The 20,991-nt window shown below is 37.4% G+C and overlaps 1 protein-coding gene across 4 annotated transcripts in view; it reads left to right on the top strand.

Moving 5' to 3' along the window:
- ADGB (androglobin) overlaps positions 1–20,991 on the top strand; it is a 215,760-nt gene that overhangs the window by 128,809 nt on the left and 65,960 nt on the right. For 3 of the 4 annotated variants that reach the window (XM_051855270.2, XM_008263621.4, XM_008263619.4), the window contains exons 18-24: positions 466–607; positions 1,937–2,051; positions 4,748–4,915; positions 8,178–8,313; positions 9,562–9,699; positions 16,823–16,916; positions 20,367–20,501. In XM_051855270.2, coding sequence (XP_051711230.2) covers positions 466–607; positions 1,937–2,051; positions 4,748–4,915; positions 8,178–8,313; positions 9,562–9,699; positions 16,823–16,916; positions 20,367–20,501 — 928 coding nt within the window. The remainder of the gene's footprint in view (positions 1–465; positions 608–1,936; positions 2,052–4,747; positions 4,916–8,177; positions 8,314–9,561; positions 9,700–16,822; positions 16,917–20,366; positions 20,502–20,991) is intronic. The other variant, XM_051855271.2, reaches the window with a different exon arrangement.

Genomic DNA, 20,991 nt, shown 5'->3' with positions numbered 1-20,991 from the left:
AGGGAGCCCTATTTAGGAAGTAAATGAGCAAGGGGGAGCCCTTGCTCCCTCCTCCCTCAAATTAATTAAGTAATTAATTTTTATAAGTACCTTTAAAGATACTGTAGTTAATACCATAGAGGTAATAAGAATGCTGATATACTACATGAAATACTAAAATGAAATATACTTTTTTCCTGATTTCCTCATTCTGAGTTTCTTTACTGGAGTTAATGATTATTAGAAGGCAAATGAAACCAATCGACATATCTGGAATTCACTTAAACATTATTTCCAATAATTACTTACATGAAATAATTCCTGGATTTTTATGAATATTTTAGTACATCTTTAACTCATTGCTTATTATTGCTTTTGTTACTGTTATTATTTTCTTTGTGTTATTGGAATAAAGGCAGTGTAAATGAAAACTAGATACATTTCACACTCAAATTATAGTATTTTTTTTTTTCACTTTTCCTGAAGCCCTAACAAAACACAGTCCTCCTATCGAGCCTGGACTTCTAATAGGTGAAACATTTTCCTGGAAATCTTTGAAGCCACGCACACTTGTACTGAAGATCCACACATATGCCACCAAGGCTGCAATGATCCGTCTGCCTATTGGGTATGGAGAGACTTCATTTTTCCCATACTATGAATTTTTTGAAGGCTTGTAAAATGCTAACTAATGAAGAAGTGAAAAATATGAACACTGGGGCACTGTTTCCCAAGGCACAGGTCTATAACTGTGATTATTGAGAAAAATAATTCTGTGAACAAATAAATTGATAAATACTGCACACTGAGTGCAAAATTTATTTTCATCAAAGATTCTTAGAATTGTGAATAAAGAATACTGTTTAGACTTATTTAATTCAGAAGCTTCTGAGAATAGCTTATTAAATAATTTATTTTATCTTCCCATAAATATATAGTCCTTTCATGAATTTCAATTTCATTAAAATTTCAATTGAGAAGCATAGAAGTCTAGCATCTCCCCATACCAATCTAGAATTATACCTGTGGTTTGTTTTTGTTAGATATTATTTTAATCAAGTTGAAGCTGACTAAACACCTGAATTTCCATTTAAAAGAACTATGTAATGAAAATGTGTTCTTGATTTTGTTAAAGAAAAATCAAAATAACATGGCTTACCTCAATGAAATAATTTCCACTGGGTTTTTTTCCCAAGTTCAATCATTCTAATTCAGTATGGTGATTGAAACACTATGACTTTTGTGTAAAAAGCAAAGCCCAAAAAGCAAAATCAAATGGTAAAATAATAATTGGCAAGCATCCAATATTTCTGGAATGTTGTAAATTGTAAAACTTCAACATTTCTCACAACTGCCCTCAACTCTGGCAGGGAGAGATTCTCCTAGTATTCAAGTTGCTTTGTAGAGATGTTTATTCATTGACAGCAAAAGACTTGGAATTAGTGAAGAATCTTCTTAAATCCACATGGTGCCCAATAAAATATAGCTTCTCAATAGGCATACAGACATCAGCGTGTATGTTTTGTCATGCTCTACATGTTCAATAACTAAGGGAAAGTAGATATCTCTGTTTCAAAGATATTATAATCTAGTAGGAGAGACACAATTAACACATAAGAAATAATGCATTTTAAGAAAAAGACTATATTATCTAAAATACCTGTACCCTCATGATATAGTCACAATGTGACCGCTGTGTGTAGGAGCAATCTCCAGCATGTGCAAGGTTGTAGTCTAATCTATTTGTTGTTTCATTAAATTAGTAAAATATAGATTCCTAAGTCTCTTAGGGTTCTTTAAGAGTGAAAATTCAAAGACCTGTGTCCTACCTGTGTGAGAATGATCAATTCTTCCCTAACCTTGGGCTTAGATTGAGTCCCAAACTGTCATAAAGCAACTACGGGGGCAATTACAATAAAGGCAACCTTTGGTCTTTACCAAATGTCCTTCTCTTTAGGAGACACATGCTACTGTTCACTGCATATTCCCCAGTGGGCCATTCCATACACATCTGCAGCATGGTGACCTTTGTTGTTGGGGATGAAGATGTTGTGATGCCCAACTTTGAGCCGGTAAATATGTTAGCAACTGTGATATTTTTTTATTTCAAAGGTTTTAAAATAAATCCTGCTTCTGTTTTCTATTCAACTTGCTCTCCTCTTATGTTTAACCTTTAAAGCTATAGAGTATATTCCAAAAGTAATGCTCAAGTGCAACCTGTACAATTAACTGTCTAAACCCTAAGGGGACATAATTAATAGCATTTTTCCCTCTAAAACCAGCTTCACTTCTACTCTGTTGAATGCCCTTTTATATCTGTTACCATCTCAGGTAGAGCCCACAGTATCATTGGTCCTTTGAGGTACAAAGGATCAGCACAGTTCTTTTTTAATATAGTCTAAAGTTTGGATCTGTTTCTCTTTTTCATCCCTTGGTTGGCCTAAGGAATTTATAGCCTGTATATCCAGGATTCAGAGGGCAAAGGGTGGCCCACAAAAGCTGCAGCTGTGTCTCCTTCATGTCTTCTGTCTTCCAGATCTCTTTTTGGTTTCTCGCACTCCTCTGCTCTGATGGAGTCTGAAAGGAGTAAATTAAATGGGGCCAGCATCTGCTGAAGTCTTTCTCCAATGAGCAATTGGAGGAAGACTTGCTCTAACTGCACCTCACTGAAAAAGCAAACCAAACTAAAACAAATCAAAACCAACTCCAAGTGGCACGGTGCTGTATTGATGGATTCTGCAAGCCACCTGGCAAATCATGTAGCAACGAGATGGCTTAAGACCAGCTCCCGTACGCTGTGTCCTCATGCTCCACACTTGCCCTATGCAAGCACTCTTGTTTGGGCATTGGCTGTGGCTGATTGCCTCTTCTCAGTTCTGTGCCATCTCTCTTCATTTCTTTTTCCTTCCTGCTTAACAGGCACAGGGGAAACACCAGCAAATCCACCTTATATGCAGATGTCTTCTATTTCCTTAAATAAGTTTACCCTGTTTTCTCCACATTCTTGTCTTTTTAAAAACAACTGCTTTTTAGATGGTATACATTATCCAATTTGATGAGATTTAGCACCCCAGGTGTTTTCTTTCTTTGCTTTGTGAATTCCTATTTCCCTGGAGATTTCACTTCTCTATCTTGGCAAGATTATTGAGGCTCAAACATAAGCCCCATTGTTCTTTGATCCTAACAAAGAAATGAAGCGGGGTAGATTGGACAAGAGCAGAGAGACTCCATCACCTTTAGAGCCATAATGGTTGCTGTCAGTGTCGCCACTGGACCAGAACTTTTGTGGTTATGATTTCACCTAAAGAAGTAACACCACTAGGCTTGCATTTAGAAGGCTCATAAAGAAGGAATTCATTAAAGTTGCAAGTCAACTGCATCTGTTCTCATCAGCCCCTCACCGCAGCAGGGCATCAGTGCCATTTGGGCACACTTGCTGGGTCATTCTTCAGTGTTTTTGCAGGGAACAATGCAATGATTGTACCATGGCATCCCTGGGGAAGAGGCAAAGCCAGACTACAAAAGATTTCCTCCAGCTTTGCCTCCTTTTTCTGATCCAGGCAACTCCCCATATTTCCCACCACATTCTACCAAGATAATTTTTATGCGCCCCAGCTTCTTCTATTTTTTAAATGAGTTACTAGCTGAAATCTCTGCCTCCTTCTAGCTTCAGCAGTCTCCTCTGGAAGGAACTAGCAGACCATGCTAGCTCATCCTCTTGTTTCTCCAGTCCTTACTGCTCTTTTTTTTTTTTTTTTTTTTTTTTTTTTTTTTTAATTTGACAAGTAGAGTTATAGACAGAGAGACAGAGAGACAGAGAGAAAGGTCTTCTTTCTATTGGTTCACTCCCCAAATGGCCACCACGGCTGGCACTGAGCCGATATGAAGCCAGGAGCCAGGTACTTCTTCCTGGTCTCCCATGCAAGTGCAGGGCCCAAGCACTTGGGCCATTCTCCACTGCCTTCCCAGGCCGTAGCAGAGAGCTGTACTGGAAGAGGAGCAACCGGGACTAGAACCCGGCACCTATATGGGATACTGGTGCCACAGGCAGAGGATTAACCAAGTGAGCCACGGTGCTGGCCCCTTACTGCTCTTTTCCTGAAATCCTCTTTGACCTCAATCCTCAAAGAGACCCTCATGGAGACACTCAGAACTAAGTAAGAATAGGAACAATGTGGGAAAATTTCCCTGACTCACAGTAGAACGTATGTAATCCTCCTGTGTGTTCCCACCTGAATAGTAACTGAGTTCCTTGTTCTGTTATCTCTGAGACCGTAGCACCTAGTAAAATGCCTTGGTTAAGCAAGCCCTCAAGGGTCAGCCGTTTGGCCCAGGAGTTAAGACCCTGAATCTTCTATTGGAGTACTTGAGTTAAATATCCATCTTCAGCTCCCACCTCCAGGTTTCTGCGAATGCAGACCCTGGGAGGCTGCAGCCATGGCCCAGGTGACTGGGTCCCTGCCACCCATGTGGGAGACTGGGTTGAGTTTCCCCACTCTGGGCTGACCCCAGCCCAGCCCCATCTGTTGCAGGCATATGGTTTGTGAACCAGTGGTTGGGAGATGGCTCTCCTTCTCCCCCCCCCCCAACCCCATTATCTCTGCCTCTAAAATAAAATAGTTGTTTGATTTTTTTATGTAAATCACAAACAATGATTGAATCAACCACTTGCTAGGGGTTGAATATTCACACAGAAATTTTCCTTTTTCATAAATTTCATCCCAGTTTGAACATAAATGAAGGTTGCTGCTATGCTTTGTCTTCCCAGGAGAGCTACCGCTTTACTGAACAGGCTCTAACAATTCTGAAAGCTGTGGGAAATGTGATCTCTAGTTTCAAAGACAAGACTAAACTTCCTGTAGCCTTGAAAGAGCTGCAAGCTGCTCACTACCCCATTCCACTCCACAATAAAGAGCTCACCGCACAGCACTTCAGGGTAAGCATCTCCTGGGTATGAAGTGCCTAGGAGGAGACATTCTGTTTGAAATAGCATAGCTTATTTCAGGTGACCACCAAAAGCTGAGCCTGAGAAAATGTTTTGGAGGAAGACAGTATAGTTGGGAAGTGGTTTCAAAATGAAGTTAGGGAGTGAGGTGAATAAAATGAAGGAGAAAAAAAAAATCCTTGAAGGATGTGATCATTACTGCAGCGGGCCACCGGGACTCCATCACCTAGGCAGCTGAATAAACTACAGGATGCTCCCCAGCGGGTCACCCTGACAGATGACGGGGAGACCTTGGCACTTCTCCACCAAGCCTTTCCCGCACTGAGAGATGCATGCCCTCAGGGGCTTTCAATTCCTTTCCTCACACTTATGGGTGCCTCTGCCAGGGGTGAGTAGCCCTCTGGCTCCACAGACAATGGTGAGAAAGTGAATCGCAGAGACTGACAGCAGGTGTGATCCTATCCACCACAGCCATGGTAGAAACAGGTGGGTGCAGATCTGGATTTTTTAAACCTCCACACCAGGGCCATTTAAAGCCGGAGAATTTTGTCATAGGACTGTCTCCCGCAATGTAAGGTGTTTAAAAGCCACTCTGTCTTCACCATCTAGATGCCAATAGCATCCAGTTGTTCCAACTGGAAATGACTTCAGACATTGCCAGATGTTTCTTGGTGGTAGAGGGACAGAGTTACCATTGCCAGATTTAGTAAATAAAAAAATACCACATCCAGTTAAATTTTAATTTTCATGCAAACAAGCAACACATGTCATATTTAGGACATACTTTTACCAAAAACTTATACTAAAATTCATTTTATATCTTATTCAAATTTAACTGAATATGGGTGTTATTGGAGATACATATTTAAAAAAATTCATTTCCCTACCTAGAAGATTATTCACAGAGGTAGAAGAGGAAAAGAACAGTTTTACTGCTGAGGAAACATTAAGCCAGAATGCAATGCACTCAGCTAAGAGGTTACAAAGACAGAAAGAAATCTCACACTTTTATATAGCTAAGGAATTGCAACCCATTACATATACACTCTCAAGATAAACAATAACTAGTCCTCAAGAAAAAGAACTTGATAGCACCATTTGTGAAAAATAGTTCATAGATGGTCCCAGATGCATGAGAAAAACCTTTCTGGGTTGTAAAACTGGCAAAAGGCTTATGTGGCTTCCAAAGAATTTTATGTACATTTTTAAGAATTTAATAATGTTAAGATTTCTAAAGTAAATATTGTAAGAAAAAAGGGGTTTGTGGGTTTCAGTCTCTCATTTTCCACAGAGAGAATTTAGTTTCTTATTTTTATTTTGTACCTACCCTTACAACTTCCTATGTTGTACCTGGCAACCTTAGTACGGAGCAAGGAGAGCAGGGAAAAGCACCCCCAGTTGAGAACTGCTCATCCAGGACATGAGTATTATACAAGAAATATTTGCCAAGACCCACCTCAAGGGCCAGCCTACTTAAGACGCTACCACCACCACCCCCAGAAAAAGTAAAGTCTGTCATTCATCAGTTCAAGGTGGTAGCTGATCAGCTGTAAAATCAAACAAATAAATGATTAATTCACCATGTGAAAAGAAGTCTATTGTTTCCACTGGTACCCAGAAGCCACGATTGGTGTTTTACATCTCCCCCCTCTACCATCCATTCTAGATCTTTCTCCAGCTATCACTTCTAGCTGCTTGTCTGGAGGGTGATCCACACCTTCAGTCCTGATGGATACAAGCCCTTGGTTGCCATTTTCTGACATGACACGGTTGCTACAATTGTACATTCACTGCAGAAGTACCAAGAAATAGCCTAGCAAGTTCCAGACAAAGTTCCCCTGCCTGTGAAGTAGCAGGTATCCTAATAATTCATGACAACCAACATGAATTTTCCTAATCCATTATATCAATTCCCAAAGCAACCTGGCCTGTGTTCTGGCCTACTATTACTGTAAATCATACTGCATTCTCTGGGGAAAACATCTCTTGGGTCCCACCCCCAAGAATCCAGCCCTCCAATCCAGCAAACCCTTGTGGTGAGGAATGCAGCACAGATTATGCAAATGGGTCATTGCAAATGATAGGAAGAGAGACCAATACTCCTTTCAAGTTTTGAATTCCATGCCTAAATGTTTTACCTTTGCAGATACAGCACCACAAATGGGCCTTTGATTCAGCAGATGCACACCACAGGTGTCATTTCATATCTTAGCTCAGCCCTTCATGTGCCATTCCAATCTAGCAGGAATTTTGTCAATTCTGTCTCTGGTAAATGTTAGGCCAATGGATCCTAGACTATTTCCAATGGTTAAATCCTCACTGGATAATATGTCCCTTAGTATGTTAAACTGGGTCCCATATCTGCCATATATATTTCTGGAACCTCCTGGATAATGATGCTGGTAGAGATACAGAGACACAGAAAACAAATTCCTATCTCCAGTGAGCGTGAATTCTAGTAATGGTGAATCATTCGCACCTTGCTAGAAGTCCACTGAAATCAACCTGTCCCCAAGTGACTGGCTGGCCTCCTCCAAGGATGGAACCATATCAAATGATCAGAGCCCGGTTCTGTCCTGGGCAGGTTAGGCCATTGAGCCTGGGTGACCGAGAGTCTGTACTGTTGGGCCCATGCATAGTCTCATCCCTGCTGCCAAGATTTTGCTGTGCCAAGGCCTTTTGTGACTACCCCTGATTTGATATGTAAGGAGCCTTTGTACCTGCAACACTTAGACTCAAGAGAGCTATTTTAGTAACAAAACATCTCCTTTTTTATCTTGAATTAACACAGCTATGTGGCATCTGAAGTGAAATCTTTGTCTAAATACATCTAAAAGGGCTTTTTCAGTGCAAAGAAAATACTCCTTAATGGTAAGAAAGTCAGGCAAAGCCCTTACATTTTTTCCTTTAATTTTGCAGCATATGAAATACGCTGGAATTGATAGAAAATGTTATTTCACTTAAGCATAAGGATCACATTTTAATTTTGTCCTCTATCTCTTCAGCCAGCTTAACATTATATTTTGGCTGATGTGTATTGTACGTATTGTTGTTGTGACTCAATTTTACAAATTAGAAATACTCAAATGATGATTTTGGTCTCTTTCTGGGTGAGTCAGACTTCAGAGAGTCTTCTGTTAGATTGTGTGTCTATCTGAAAGCAATTTTCTTTAATGTACCAAAAATTTTTAGAGCCTCCCTTGTCAAGTCTTGATATTTTCTTAGTTAAAGCATAAATGTATTCTTTTTTTAGGTATTTCATATTTCCTTATGGCGGTTAATGAAAAGGGCTCAATTAACAAAACCTCCTGCAAACTTCAAATTTGCATTCCGTGCTATGGTTTTGGACGTGGAGTTACTTGATTCCTCCTTGGAAGAGGTTTCTTTAGGTATTGATCAATCTTAGATATTTGACTGAAAAACAATTTGAGAATAGTGTTCTTGAAGTTTGTGTGAGCAGGTGGAACGTGTTTGTTTGGATACTCATGGGGTTTAAGCTGTGCTCAGGGAAGCTCAAGGAGCTTCAGGGATCTGCTGATGATCCCCTACTCTGATCCCTACCACACATATTTCCCAAGTAGCCCAGAATTTATTCCTAACCTTAACAAACAGGAATGTCACTGATCTGTATGGTGCAATTGAGGAATTTTGGAAAGATTTTCTATCCCACTAACCCGACTTGCCTCCTCTCCATGATCTGTCTCTGTTCCTACCATTTTAACATTTTCTTTCATTTTTTTATTTTTTATTTTTTTGGCAGGCAGAGTTAGACAGTGAGAGAGAGAGAGACAGAGAAAAAAGTCTTCTTTTTTCTGTTGGTTCACCCCCAAGTAGCCGCTACGGATGGTGCATTGTGGCCGGCACATTGTGTTGATCCAAAGCCAGGAGCCAGTGCTTCCTCCTGGTCTCCCATGTGGGTGCAGGGCCCAAGGGCCTGGGCCATCCTCCACTGCACTCCTGGGCCACAGCAGAGAGCTGGACTGGAAGAGGAGCATCCGGGACAGAATCTGGCGCCCCAACCAGGACTAGAACTGCTGGGGTGCCGGCGTCACAGGTCGAGGATTAGCCTAGTGAGCTGCGGTGCCGGCCCATTTCCCTTCATTTTTGAGAGAAACTTGGATAATTTTTATAGAACAGTTTTTAAATAAGATGTCAATGTTTCATATGCTTCCCTTCCACAGAGTGTTTTCATTCTAAAAAGCACACTGAGTGATGCTGAAAATAGAGTTTTCCCTCTGAATCCATGGAGGAAGTGGATACAGGACCCCCATGGATATCACAATCTGTGGATACTAAAGTTCATAGTATTTGCATACAGCCTACCCATACCTTCTCATATACTTTGAACCATTTATAGATTATGATACCAGTTACAGTGTAAATTCTGCATAAAGAGTTGTACACTGTATTATTTGGGGAATAATGATGAGAAAAACCTGTACCTGTTCTATATGGACACATTTTTTTCCATGAGCACTTGGTTGATTCTGTGGATGTGTAATGAGTGAATATGGAGGAATTACTGTAGTGCTGCATCTATCATTGTAGCATTTCATATATCAGAGGGCGGAGGCACTGAAACTTGGAAGAATGGTTAAATATAACTTTAAGTCCAGAGTTTGCTTTCATCTTTCCAGCGGAATGGATGGATGTGAAATATTCTATGCCAACCAATGAGAGAGAGTATTCTCCTGAGGAAGTATCAGCTGCAATTAAAATCCAAGCCATGTGGAGAGGGTCTTACCTTAGATCACTTCTGAAAGCCAGAACACCAGGTACAATTTTCCAATCATTTATAAAATAAACTATGTCTATAATAATAAATATGTATGTGTGCTAATGAAAATATTAATACAGTTAATTAGTTTTAGTTCTAAAAATACTGAAATTCTCAGAAGTCAAGAAGTTTGTCAACAGAAAATTTCATATTCTCAGCTTTAGCACAATGTCTGACACATGGTTAACACCCAATAAATTCTGGCTTAAAGAAAGAATGAGCCACTGGCATTGTGGCACAGTGGGTTAAACTGCCACTTATAACACCGTCATCCTATATCATCATATTCATTTGAGTCTTAGCTGCTCTGCTTCTGATCCAGCTTCCTGTTGATGTGCCTGCGAAGGTAGAATATTTTGGACAAAGTTCTTGGGCCCCTGCCACCCACGTAGGAGACCAGGATGGAGCTCTTTGCTTCCTTCTTTGGCCTGACTCAACCCTGGCTGTTGCAACCATTTGGGAAGTCAACCAGTGGATAGATGATTCATTCTCCCTCCCCCTCCCCCTCCCCCTGCTCCTCCTTCTGGCTCTCCCTCTCTTCTTTCTAATTTCAAATAAATAAATGGAAGGAAGGGAGGGAGGGAGGAAGGAAAGAAGGAAGGAAGGGTGGAAATGAGTGAATCATCTGCTTTTTCCACCATCTTTTGTGAACTCTTTAAAGACAAGGAACTGATCTTTCTTATCCAGTGCCTAGCAAGATAATTTTTAAGATCCAGCTAAGCCAAGGATGTTGTAAAATTCTTAGAATGTATTTCAAAGAAATGAATGAATGAAATCTATACACTTTCAGGTATACCCATAGTGACATACTTTTATAAAACATTAAAAGCATTTTAACTGTGTTCTTAATGTTTATTAAATAACATATATTTGTGTATATGAACTAAAATATTTTTGTTAAAAGGTCTAAAACCAGCTTAAAATCAAACATGGCAGATGAAGAAAATACATTGAATCATTTTCATTCGGTGATTTGTATTGAAATTTTGATAAGAAAAGATTTATCTCCAACAAAATTATTTAAATATGTTGAAATATTTTATTGTAAAGTCTCTATTCAAGCCATTTAATGAGAATAGTCAAATTGATCACCTGGGCAATAAAAACTACATATAAAAAAAGGAAAAATATAAAAAAGGAAAAATTCTTCATATATTTTGGTGATACAAAAGTATTATAGTTACCTGATTTTAATGTCATCATAACTGGCACACACTGAAATACAAAAGATGATAGAAAACAACTATGACAGACTATAAGAGAACCACCTAGAAAACCCTAAAGAAATGAGTAAATTCCTGGCTAATATAACCTACCAAGCTTAAATTAAAAGAGCTAGACCATCTAAACAGACCCATAAGAAGCAACGAGATTGAAGCAGGAAGCAAAGGTCTTCCATCAAGAACAAGTCCAGGATCTGATGATTTTACTACTGAATTCTACAAAACATTTAAAGAGGAACTAACTCCAATACTTTTCAAGCTATTCCAAAATAACTAACAGGGTGGAGCTCTGTGAAACTCTTTTTATGAGGTCAGTATCACCGAGATACCAAAATCAGACATGACACAAGAAAAATACAGACCTATATATTTAATGAACATAGATGCAAAGATTAAAAAAAACTAGCAAACGAAACCCAAAACCACATCAAAAATATTATACAGCACAATCAAGTGGGATTAATCGCAGAAAATCAAGGTGGTTCAACATTCGCAAAACAATGAATGTCATAAATCACATCAACAGAATGAAGAACAAAAGCGATATGGTCACCACAATAGCTGTAGAAAAAGTATCTGATAAGCTTCAATACCCATTCATGATAAAAAAAAAAAAAAACCTACACAAATTAGGTATAGAAAGAAAATACCTAGAAATTATAAAGACTATAGATTATAAACCAATATCTAATATTATACTGAATGGTGAAAAGCTAGAAGCATTTCCCCTTATATCTGGAATAAGAATGTCTACTTGCACCACTCTTTTTCAATATAGCACTGGAAGTTTTAGCAAGAGCAATTAAGGAAGAGAAAGAAATAAAGGACATGAAAATTGGAAAAGAGGAAGTCAAATTATACATGTTTGCAGATGACATAATATTGTATATGGGAAAACCTATACATTCCACCAAAAAGCTATTAGAACTGATAAACCAGTTCAGAAAAGTTTCAGGTTACAAGATAAACATACACAAAGTACTAGCATTTTTATACACTAATGATGAGCTCACTGAAAGAAAAATTCCATTTACAATAGCCACAAAAAATCCAAATATTTATGGATAAATTTAGACAATAAATTGAAAGATCTATGCAATGAAAATTATCAAGTTTGATGAAATCATCAGGGACACACAAAAAATGGAAAAATATTCCTTGCTCATGAATTGGAAGAATTGATATCATTAAAATGTCTGTATTTCCTAAAGCAAGATATATATTCTATGCAACCCTATCAAAATACCAATGGTATTCTTATTCTTACAGAATTAGAGAACAACAATGCTAACATCCCTCTTGAATCACAAAAGACCCAGAAGGACTAAGGTGAGCCTGAGCAAAAATTCAAGCTAGAGGCATAACAATACCTGACTTCAAAGCATACTATAAAACTAGTAATTAAAACAGCATGGTACTAGCTGTTTTAAAAAAATATAGAATATGTATCAATGGTACAGAACACAGAGAGTCTAGAAATTAATCCGGAAACATACAAACAACTGGTTTTTGATAGAAGTGCTCATACCATACATTGAAGTAAGGATAATCTCTTCAAAAAATGGTGCTGGAAAAACTGGATGTATATGTCTTGAAGAATGAAATTAGAGTCATACTTATCACCATATACAAAAATCAACTCAGGATGGGTCAAAGACCTAAATTTTGAAATTTTTGGAAGAAAATTTAGAGGAAGTACTCCAAGAAATTGATATAGGGAACAACTTCTCAGACAAGACCCACAACGCACAGGCAACAAAGCAAAACAAACTAAACAAACTAAACAAATGGGATTACCTCATAGTCAGAAGCTTCTACACAGCAAAGGAAATGATCAATAGATTGAAGAGGCATCCAACAGAATGGGGAAATTATTTGTGAGCTACTTATCTGACAAAAAATTAATATCCAGAACATATCAGGAACTTAAAAAAAAAAAAAAAACAGCAAACACAGCAACAATAATCCAATCCAGTTCAGAAATGGGCAAAAGACCTCATCAAACAGTTCTCAAAAGAAGAAATAGAAATGGCCAACAAATATATGAAAAAATGTTCAAAAATCACTAATTATCAAGAAAATGCAAACAAAACCCACAATGAGGTATCACCTCACCCTGTCAGAATGGCTAAAATCCAAAAGACAGAGTAACAAATATTGGTGAGTATGTGGAGAAAGGGGAACACTTATATACCATTGGTGGGAATGTAAATTAGTGCAGCCACTGTGAAAAATAGTTTGGAGATTTCTTAAAATCTAGAAATAGATTCGCCATATGATCCAGCAGTCCAGCTACTGGGTATATATTTTGTATATACCCAAAAGCCTCAACACAGTACATCAAAGAGATACTTGCACTGTCATGTTTATAGCAGCCGTGTTCACAATAGCCAAGATATGGAATCAACCAAGGTATCAATTATCAAATGAAAGTATAAAGAAATGTGATACACACACACACACACACACCCCACTGGAATATTCAGCACTAAAAAGAATAAAGTTCTACCATTTGCATAAAAATGGATGCAACTGAAAGACATCATGTCAAGTGAAATAATCTGGACACAGAAAGAAAATACTGCATATTTCCCTGTATGTTGGAGATAAAATTAAAAAAGAAAAAATAGTGAACAAAAGCTTTACTTTATACCTTTGTCAAATCAACAGTTACAAATGTTATGCTACCATAATTTTAATGTTCTGTGATTACTTTAAAATTTATTGTATAAGGCTGAAATGGACATTTTTCTACTCAATTGTTTATAGCCCTTGTCTGCATTCTCACTAAACTAGGGTCTTTTGCTTTTTCTTTGTTAAACTTCATATTTGAGGAAGCATTAAGCCTTTTTTTACTCTTTCATATTCTGACTTCATTTCATTTGTGTAAATTCCAGGAGTGTGATGGCTGGGTGATATATCTATTTTCATGTCTCCAAAGAATCTCCATACTACCTTCCATAATGATTATACTAGTTTAAATTCCCACCAGCAGTGGATTAGGGTACCTTTTGGCCCCATCTTCACCAATATTTATTGTTTTTTCATTTTTGGATGATAGCCATTCTAACTGGGGTGAAGAGAAACCTCGCTGTGTTTTTAATTTTCATTTTCCTGATGGCTAGTGATCCTGAAGATTTTTTCATGTCTCCCTTGACTATTTGTATTTTGTCCTCTATCCTAGAAAAAATTTTATGCACTGATGAAAAGAAATTTTATTCTTCAACTGTGGGATGAAAGGTTCTGTAGATATCAATTAGGTCCATCTGGCCCATAGTGTGGATTAGCTGTGTTGTGTTGTTGTTGTTGGTGCTGATTTTCTGTCTAGTTGATCTGTCCATTGATAAAAGTGGGTTTGTTGAAGTTACCCATTACTATTATATTGGAGTCTATGTCTCCCTTTATATCCGTTCACATTTGTTTTAAATAGTCAGGTGCCCTGGCATTGGGTGCATATACATTTATTATAGTCACATCTTCCTGTTTAATTGATCCTTTAATCATTACATAATTTCCTTCTTTGACTCTTTTAACAGTTTTTGTGTTAAAAACTATTTTGTCTGATATCAGGATGGCTACACCTACTAGTCTTTGCTTTCCAGTGGGATGGGATATCTTTTTCCATCCTTTCATGTTAAATCTGTGTGTATCTTTGTTGGTGAGGTGTGTTTCTTATAGGCAGCAAATAGATGGGTCCTATTTTTTTCTTTTTGCCCTTTTAGCTAGTCAGTGTCTTTTAAATGCAGAATAAAGGCCATTTTTCATTAAGGGTTATTATTGATATGTAATGACATTGTCCTGTCATTTCCCCATAAATATTCCTACTATTTGCTTTGGATTTCCTTTGTGCTTTTACTGACAGATTTTTTCTGCCTTCACATTCTTTCATAATGTTGACTATCATTCTCAATTTCTGCATGTAGCACTGTCTTAAGAATCGTTTCATTTGAAAGGCTGGACAAGCAGTGACAGATTCCTTCAATTTCTGTTGTTTTGGAAGGTCTTTATTTCACTTTCATTCATAAATGGGAGCTTGCAGGGTAAAGTATTCTGAGTTGACAGGTTGTTTTGTTCTTTTCTTTTAAGACTTGCACTATGCCTCACCATTCTCTCCTTGTCTGTAGGGTTTCTGATGAGAAATCAGCTGATGCTCTAATTGAGGTCTTCTGAGGGATCTGGCATTTCTCATGCACACTTTAGAATCTTTGTTTTATTACTGAACATTTGACTATAATGTGTCATGAAGATCTTTGCTGGTCGTGTCTGCTAGGAGTTCTATGTGCTTACTGTACTTGGGTGTCCATTTCTTTCTCCAAATTAGGGAAGTTTCCTGCTATTATTTTGGTGGATAGGCCTTCTAATTCATTCTGTCTTTCCACAGCTCTGTCTTTCCAGAGCTTCTAAGACACATATGCTGGGTCATTTATAGTACCCTGTAAATCTTGAACACTGTTTTAAGTTTTTCTAATTTTTCTTCTCTTCTGGTCTGATTGAGATATTTCCAAGGAATTTTAGGTCAGATATTCTTTAATCTGCCTCAACAAATTGGTCATTAAGGCATTCTACTATATTTTCTATTTGACTCATTGAATTTTTCATTTCTAATATTTCAGTTTGCTTTCTCTTTAATATATCTATCTCTCAGAAAAGAAAACTTTTCATCTATGAATGGATTTATCTCATGTATTTGTTTCAGGGTTCCATGCTCACACTGAAGACCACACAGATCCTTTGCATTGTTCATGCACCTTGAAATAGAGGAGTTGAAGCTTTGATTATGCTGGCCGAGGTGATTATACCCTCCCCCTGCTGACAATAGAGATCTACGGTGTCCAACATTGGTGTCACCCTGGACTCTTTCCCTACCTTTGAGCACTATCTAGAGATTCCTGGCCTCACCCAGCATGTACCTCTGGATACTCACTGGAGAACATACTTCACTAAGCCACAGAGATGTAGTTCAAAGATAAATGCCATAAGAGGAGAAAACCAACAAGTGTTTCCACAAATGCCTAAAAATAAAAACAGAAATACAAGAAATACAAGAAAAAATAACAAGGAAAACAATATGATACCCCAAAAGGAACACAACAACACTTCAATATTAGAATGTGAAGACAAAGAGATTCATGAAATGCTGGAAGTGAATTCTAAAAATAAGTTTACTCAAAATGATCTGTGTCCAAGGAACTTGTGGATAATGCAGTAGATTGCACTTTACTGGAATTCTATTAGTCATGTTTGTAAGATTTATTTTATTTATTTGAAAGGTAAAGTTAGAGAGGAGGAGAGAGAAAGAAATCTTCCTTCCACTGGTTCACTCCCCAAATGACCACAATGGCCTCATCTGGGCACAGCCGAAGCCAGGAACTAGGGGCTTCATCCAGGTCTCCCACATGAGTGCAAGGATCCAAGCACTTAGGCCATCTTCTGCTAATTTCCCCAGGCCGTTAGCGGGTAGCTGAATCAGAAGGGGAGGATCCAGTACTGGAACTGATGCCCCTACAGGATGTTGGTGTCGCAGGCAGAGGTTTAATGTGCTAAGCCACAATGCCAACTCCCTAGCCATTTTTTTAAGACAAGTCATTGGGTTAACTTTCATCAGGAAATTTTGGCGTAACATAAGATCTCTTTATGTACCATAAATTAGATACAAGTACACGTTATGATGTTAAATAATGATCAAGAGAAACAGCATGATGTGATGAGCAGAAGCCTAGGATTGGAGTATACAGCTCTGTATTTTAAACATGATTTTCTGCTAATAAAACCTATAACTTTACATAACACCTTATTTTTGAGTTTCAGCATCTCCACCTTTAAAACAGGGACTGTGGAAAAGACGATCTTTCACACATCTGAGAGATTTAATATTGTTCTTTTCATTACTGTTTTTAGACACAAGGGAAAATACCATTGTTGCAGATACTCTTCAAAGAGTTTGGGCTATACTGGAACTGAATCTAGAGCAATATGCACTTTCTCTCTTAAGGTAAATCAGTGTGATGACATTTCTTATTGCAGTATGTTATATCCTTCAAGAGCCTATTAAATTTACTATGTTGATCGAGTTTTCCCTAGTCTTTCAAACTCCGCATTCACTTATGCTTCTGAACTTCCACAGAATTTTATTTAAAACATTTCTGTGGTACTTTTTACTGTCTTGACTGCACACATCTTAGATTCTAAGCATAAAATCTCTGATAAGCAAACTATAGATTTCTGAAATCTTATAGTGTTGATAAGACAAAAGTTAACATTTAGAACCTGGCAGACTAAAGGAGTAAACAGTTAAACTAATCAAGTGCAATCCCTGGAAGACAACATTCCCCAAACAAGCCTTAGAAAAACTGTGTCTGGTCACAAAATATGTTCACAAGACAGAATAATCTGAATGAAAATAAAAGAACATGATATATATAAAATTACATATACAAGTACTTATAGGTATATTTATATGCATGGTATGTTAAAATAACATGTATTTATTATACACAAATTATTTGAAGGAATGAATGAAAACTTCAAATGTTAACACATTATATAATTGTATAAGTATAAAAATACCAAGAAACCTATATAAGCTACTAAAATTAATCAGAGAATTTTTAAAGGGACTATATATAAGATTTGTCAGAAATCACAATTGAATTTCTATTTAGAAGCAAAAGGCAAATAGGAAATTATCCAGAAAATTTTAATACCTAAATATAGTGAAAAAATCCACAATCAGCCAAATATCAAAATTTTCTCTCCACATTTACTTAAACCTGAGTGTGAATACTTCACTTACCTCATTCTAAATTTAGCCCACAGATACTGCTTTTACCTGATCAATCACTCCAGGCTGATTAGCATTTGTTCCAGAATTCTTAACTATTTTCCACAAACAGAATATTTCTGTCTAAAATTCCAACTATGTAGGCTTGTGCAGAGAGCACAAATCTTTCCAACTTGTACCTGCAATATGGAGCGTACCATGGGAAGAGCTCTGGGTCAGATCCTACACCTAATTCTCAAGGAAACAATTTACTGAAAAGCGAGCTCCCCTACAAGGTAGATTGATCCATGTCCCATGAAGTGCGTTTGAAACATAAGCATGAGGGGGCTGTTGCTCCTTACCAAATAAATGGTCTTTTCCTCAAAGCTAAAAGCATTTCCCAGCATTTCAGCCAATATCATATGTGGAAGCCATGCTCTATCAACAGTTTGAATTTACACCCAAAACCATTAGGCAAAAAAAAAAAAAAAAAAAAAAAAAAAAAAAAAAAAAAAAGCCAGACTATTGTTTAAGCTCAAATGTCAGGAACATTTCAAGCTACTTCCTCCTAATAGGTAGTAGTTACCTATCAGGAAGCAGGAAGACATCTTTAGATGTAAGACCTAATGCTAATCCTAACTCTACTGATTACAAGATGTATGTCCTAGGGTAAGTTTCTTACCCTCTCTGAACTTAGTTTCTTTTATTTGTAATATAGGGATATTTTCAAAAGTTCATGGAAAAATCCAATTAAAATATCCTTATTTTGGTGCAAATTTTTTTTTTCCAATCTAGGCAAAGTTTTTCTCATAATGTACATTTTCCATAAACATTTTTAACTTCTCTTGTGTCTACCTCATAATATCGTTCCCTGATGAAACTGGAAAGGTAACACAAGAGGAGTACTTAGCAAAATGTTACAGATTGAACAGCTACAAAATTTTAGTTATTACAAATACTGATATCATCATTACTATTACATGTTGAATTTTGGGGTCCTGAAGCCTCAACTTGCATTCCCAACTCTATGTGGGCAGAACTTCCCTAAATCCACTTTGCGAAGCTGAATTTAACCCTCTCTCGCTCTTGCTCTCACTCTCTGTCCAATTATGATTTAGTATTAAGATTTAGTCCAATATAGTGTGTGCAATTTAGCCCAACTACATGGATGCACACAAAGAGCATAAACAGGATCTCTGTGTGAGGTCTCATGCCTCATATTCATGTAAATGATGTCTTAAAACTGAGCTTCCTAGTAGGCATCTGACCAGACTATATCCTAGGTTAAATCTTACAAGGATATGTCTCCGGGTCATTTAAGAAGCTCCTTATGGTACAACAGGAGTTTGAGCCTCTAAATTTATTAGGATTTCTTGAGGTTTATAGAAAAAGCGTAGAATATATGGGGAGTACAGCAAGTGCTTGGAAATTCTCTACCTCACCTTTATTTTCAAGTACTGACATATACCATTAAATTCAATTCCCCAAATGACTTGATTAATGCCTGTGTTGGCTCAGCCAATACCAATATTTAGATAAGGCTGACCTCCATGTGCCTGCTGGGGGTGCTCCACATTGGCAGAATACCGCATTATAGTCCCTAGTTGGGCGGTCATGTAATTTTCATCCAAACTGGGAAACTTGGACAAGGAAAATGTGTAGATATCGGTACTTATTCAAGCAATATAAACAAAAATGAGGACCCCAGGGAATCCAGGACACATACTCATCCTACTCTTCATTCTTGTCACCCCTTTAAATATCTTTTAAAATCCCTCCAAGCATAACCTTGTATATTTTCTCCCGCTACCATAGACCAAAAATCAAATAGTATATGTGAATTCTATCCTCCGTGAGAAACTCTGTGACTTTGCTTCCCACTGTCAGAAAAATAAACCATCTGCCTGGTGGAAGCCAAGAACACTGCTGTCTCAATCTAGACCTCAAATAGAGAATCATTTTCTGTGGTCGCAGTGGTATTTATCTCAGCTAATGCCTCAGATGTTGTATAGAAGACCCTGTATTCCTGGTGCTACTAAGGCTAAATCCAGTTTCTGGAAGAATGGGAAGGATAAAACCTGGAAGACCCATTATATTATCCATTCCATCATGTTCTGGAATATGCCACAACAGGAAGAGACCTCTTTATAATGCTTTAACCATTTAAACCCCATGCACTAGAAGAAGCAGAGAAAAAAACCCTAGCACTCTCCCCTTTCATGGTCCTAGTTTTTTAGAATTTATTTTTCCAAACCCATTCCTCATGTTAAATTCCACTCTAGTCTCATTTCTCTACCTCAATTCTAGACTTTTAGGTGACTTCCACCAGGTTTTATTGCTGGTTTGCCTGTTTCTAGATTTCTTAGAGCTTGCACTTAGCTTCTGATTTGCTATCAATGAACTTTTATAACTCCCTTGATCATGAATTATGTTGTCCTTTAGCTAAAATCTTTACATAACTTTAGGTACCTTTGAGAGACTTCTTTAATGTTTAGCCTGAAATATGACCCTCTAGCTTGGCACCACGCACCATGATCCACATAGCTTGCCTTTGATCAAGAATTCAGTCCAGCAAACAATTGCCTGTAACACTGTATGCTATTTGTGCCTATTTCTTTATTGTAAATGCAGTCCACTTTTAATTTGGCTTTTGTCATTGATTATTTATTTTTATATTTCTAGACTAATGTTTAAAAGCAAATGCAAGTCAATTGAATCTTATCCATGCTTTCAAGATGAAGAAACTAAGATTGCTTTTGCTGACTATACTGTGACTTATCCAGATCAGCCACCAAATACTTGGTTTTTGGTATTCAGGTGAAGTTATCATACACTGAAAAATTATATCATCCATTTTTGTAAATTGTGGATTAACAGGAAATTCTTATACATTTCATAGGGTAAAGTACAGTGTTTCAATAGATCTGTAGTTTTAGTGATAATAGTAAAAAGTACCAACTTCTACGTTGATTCCAGAACGTCAAAATTCTTCTACAGTTGCTATATATGAGTTAGGTATTACAAACATTTTTATCTGTTTTTCATAAAAAATTAAGAATATTACATAGTTTTATACCTTCTTATGAGCTTATTAGATAATAATGTTTTCTGTATAGAAAAAAATTATTTTAATTTCTAAGCAATAGCATTTTTTTAAAGATTTTATTTATTTATTTGACAGGTAGAGTTACAAAGAGTGAGAGAGAAAGACAGAGAGAAAGGTCTTCCTTCCGTTGGTTCACTCCCCAAATGGCCACTACAGCCAGCTCTGTGCCGATCCGAAGCCAGGAGCCAGGTGCTTCTTCCT

Source organism: Oryctolagus cuniculus, chromosome 5 (assembly GCF_964237555.1).
Source record: "Oryctolagus cuniculus chromosome 5, mOryCun1.1, whole genome shotgun sequence".
Lineage (NCBI taxonomy): Eukaryota > Metazoa > Chordata > Mammalia > Lagomorpha > Leporidae > Oryctolagus > Oryctolagus cuniculus.
Note: the sequence above shows the minus strand (reverse complement) of the source record. Positions and strands in the feature narration are given on the sequence as shown.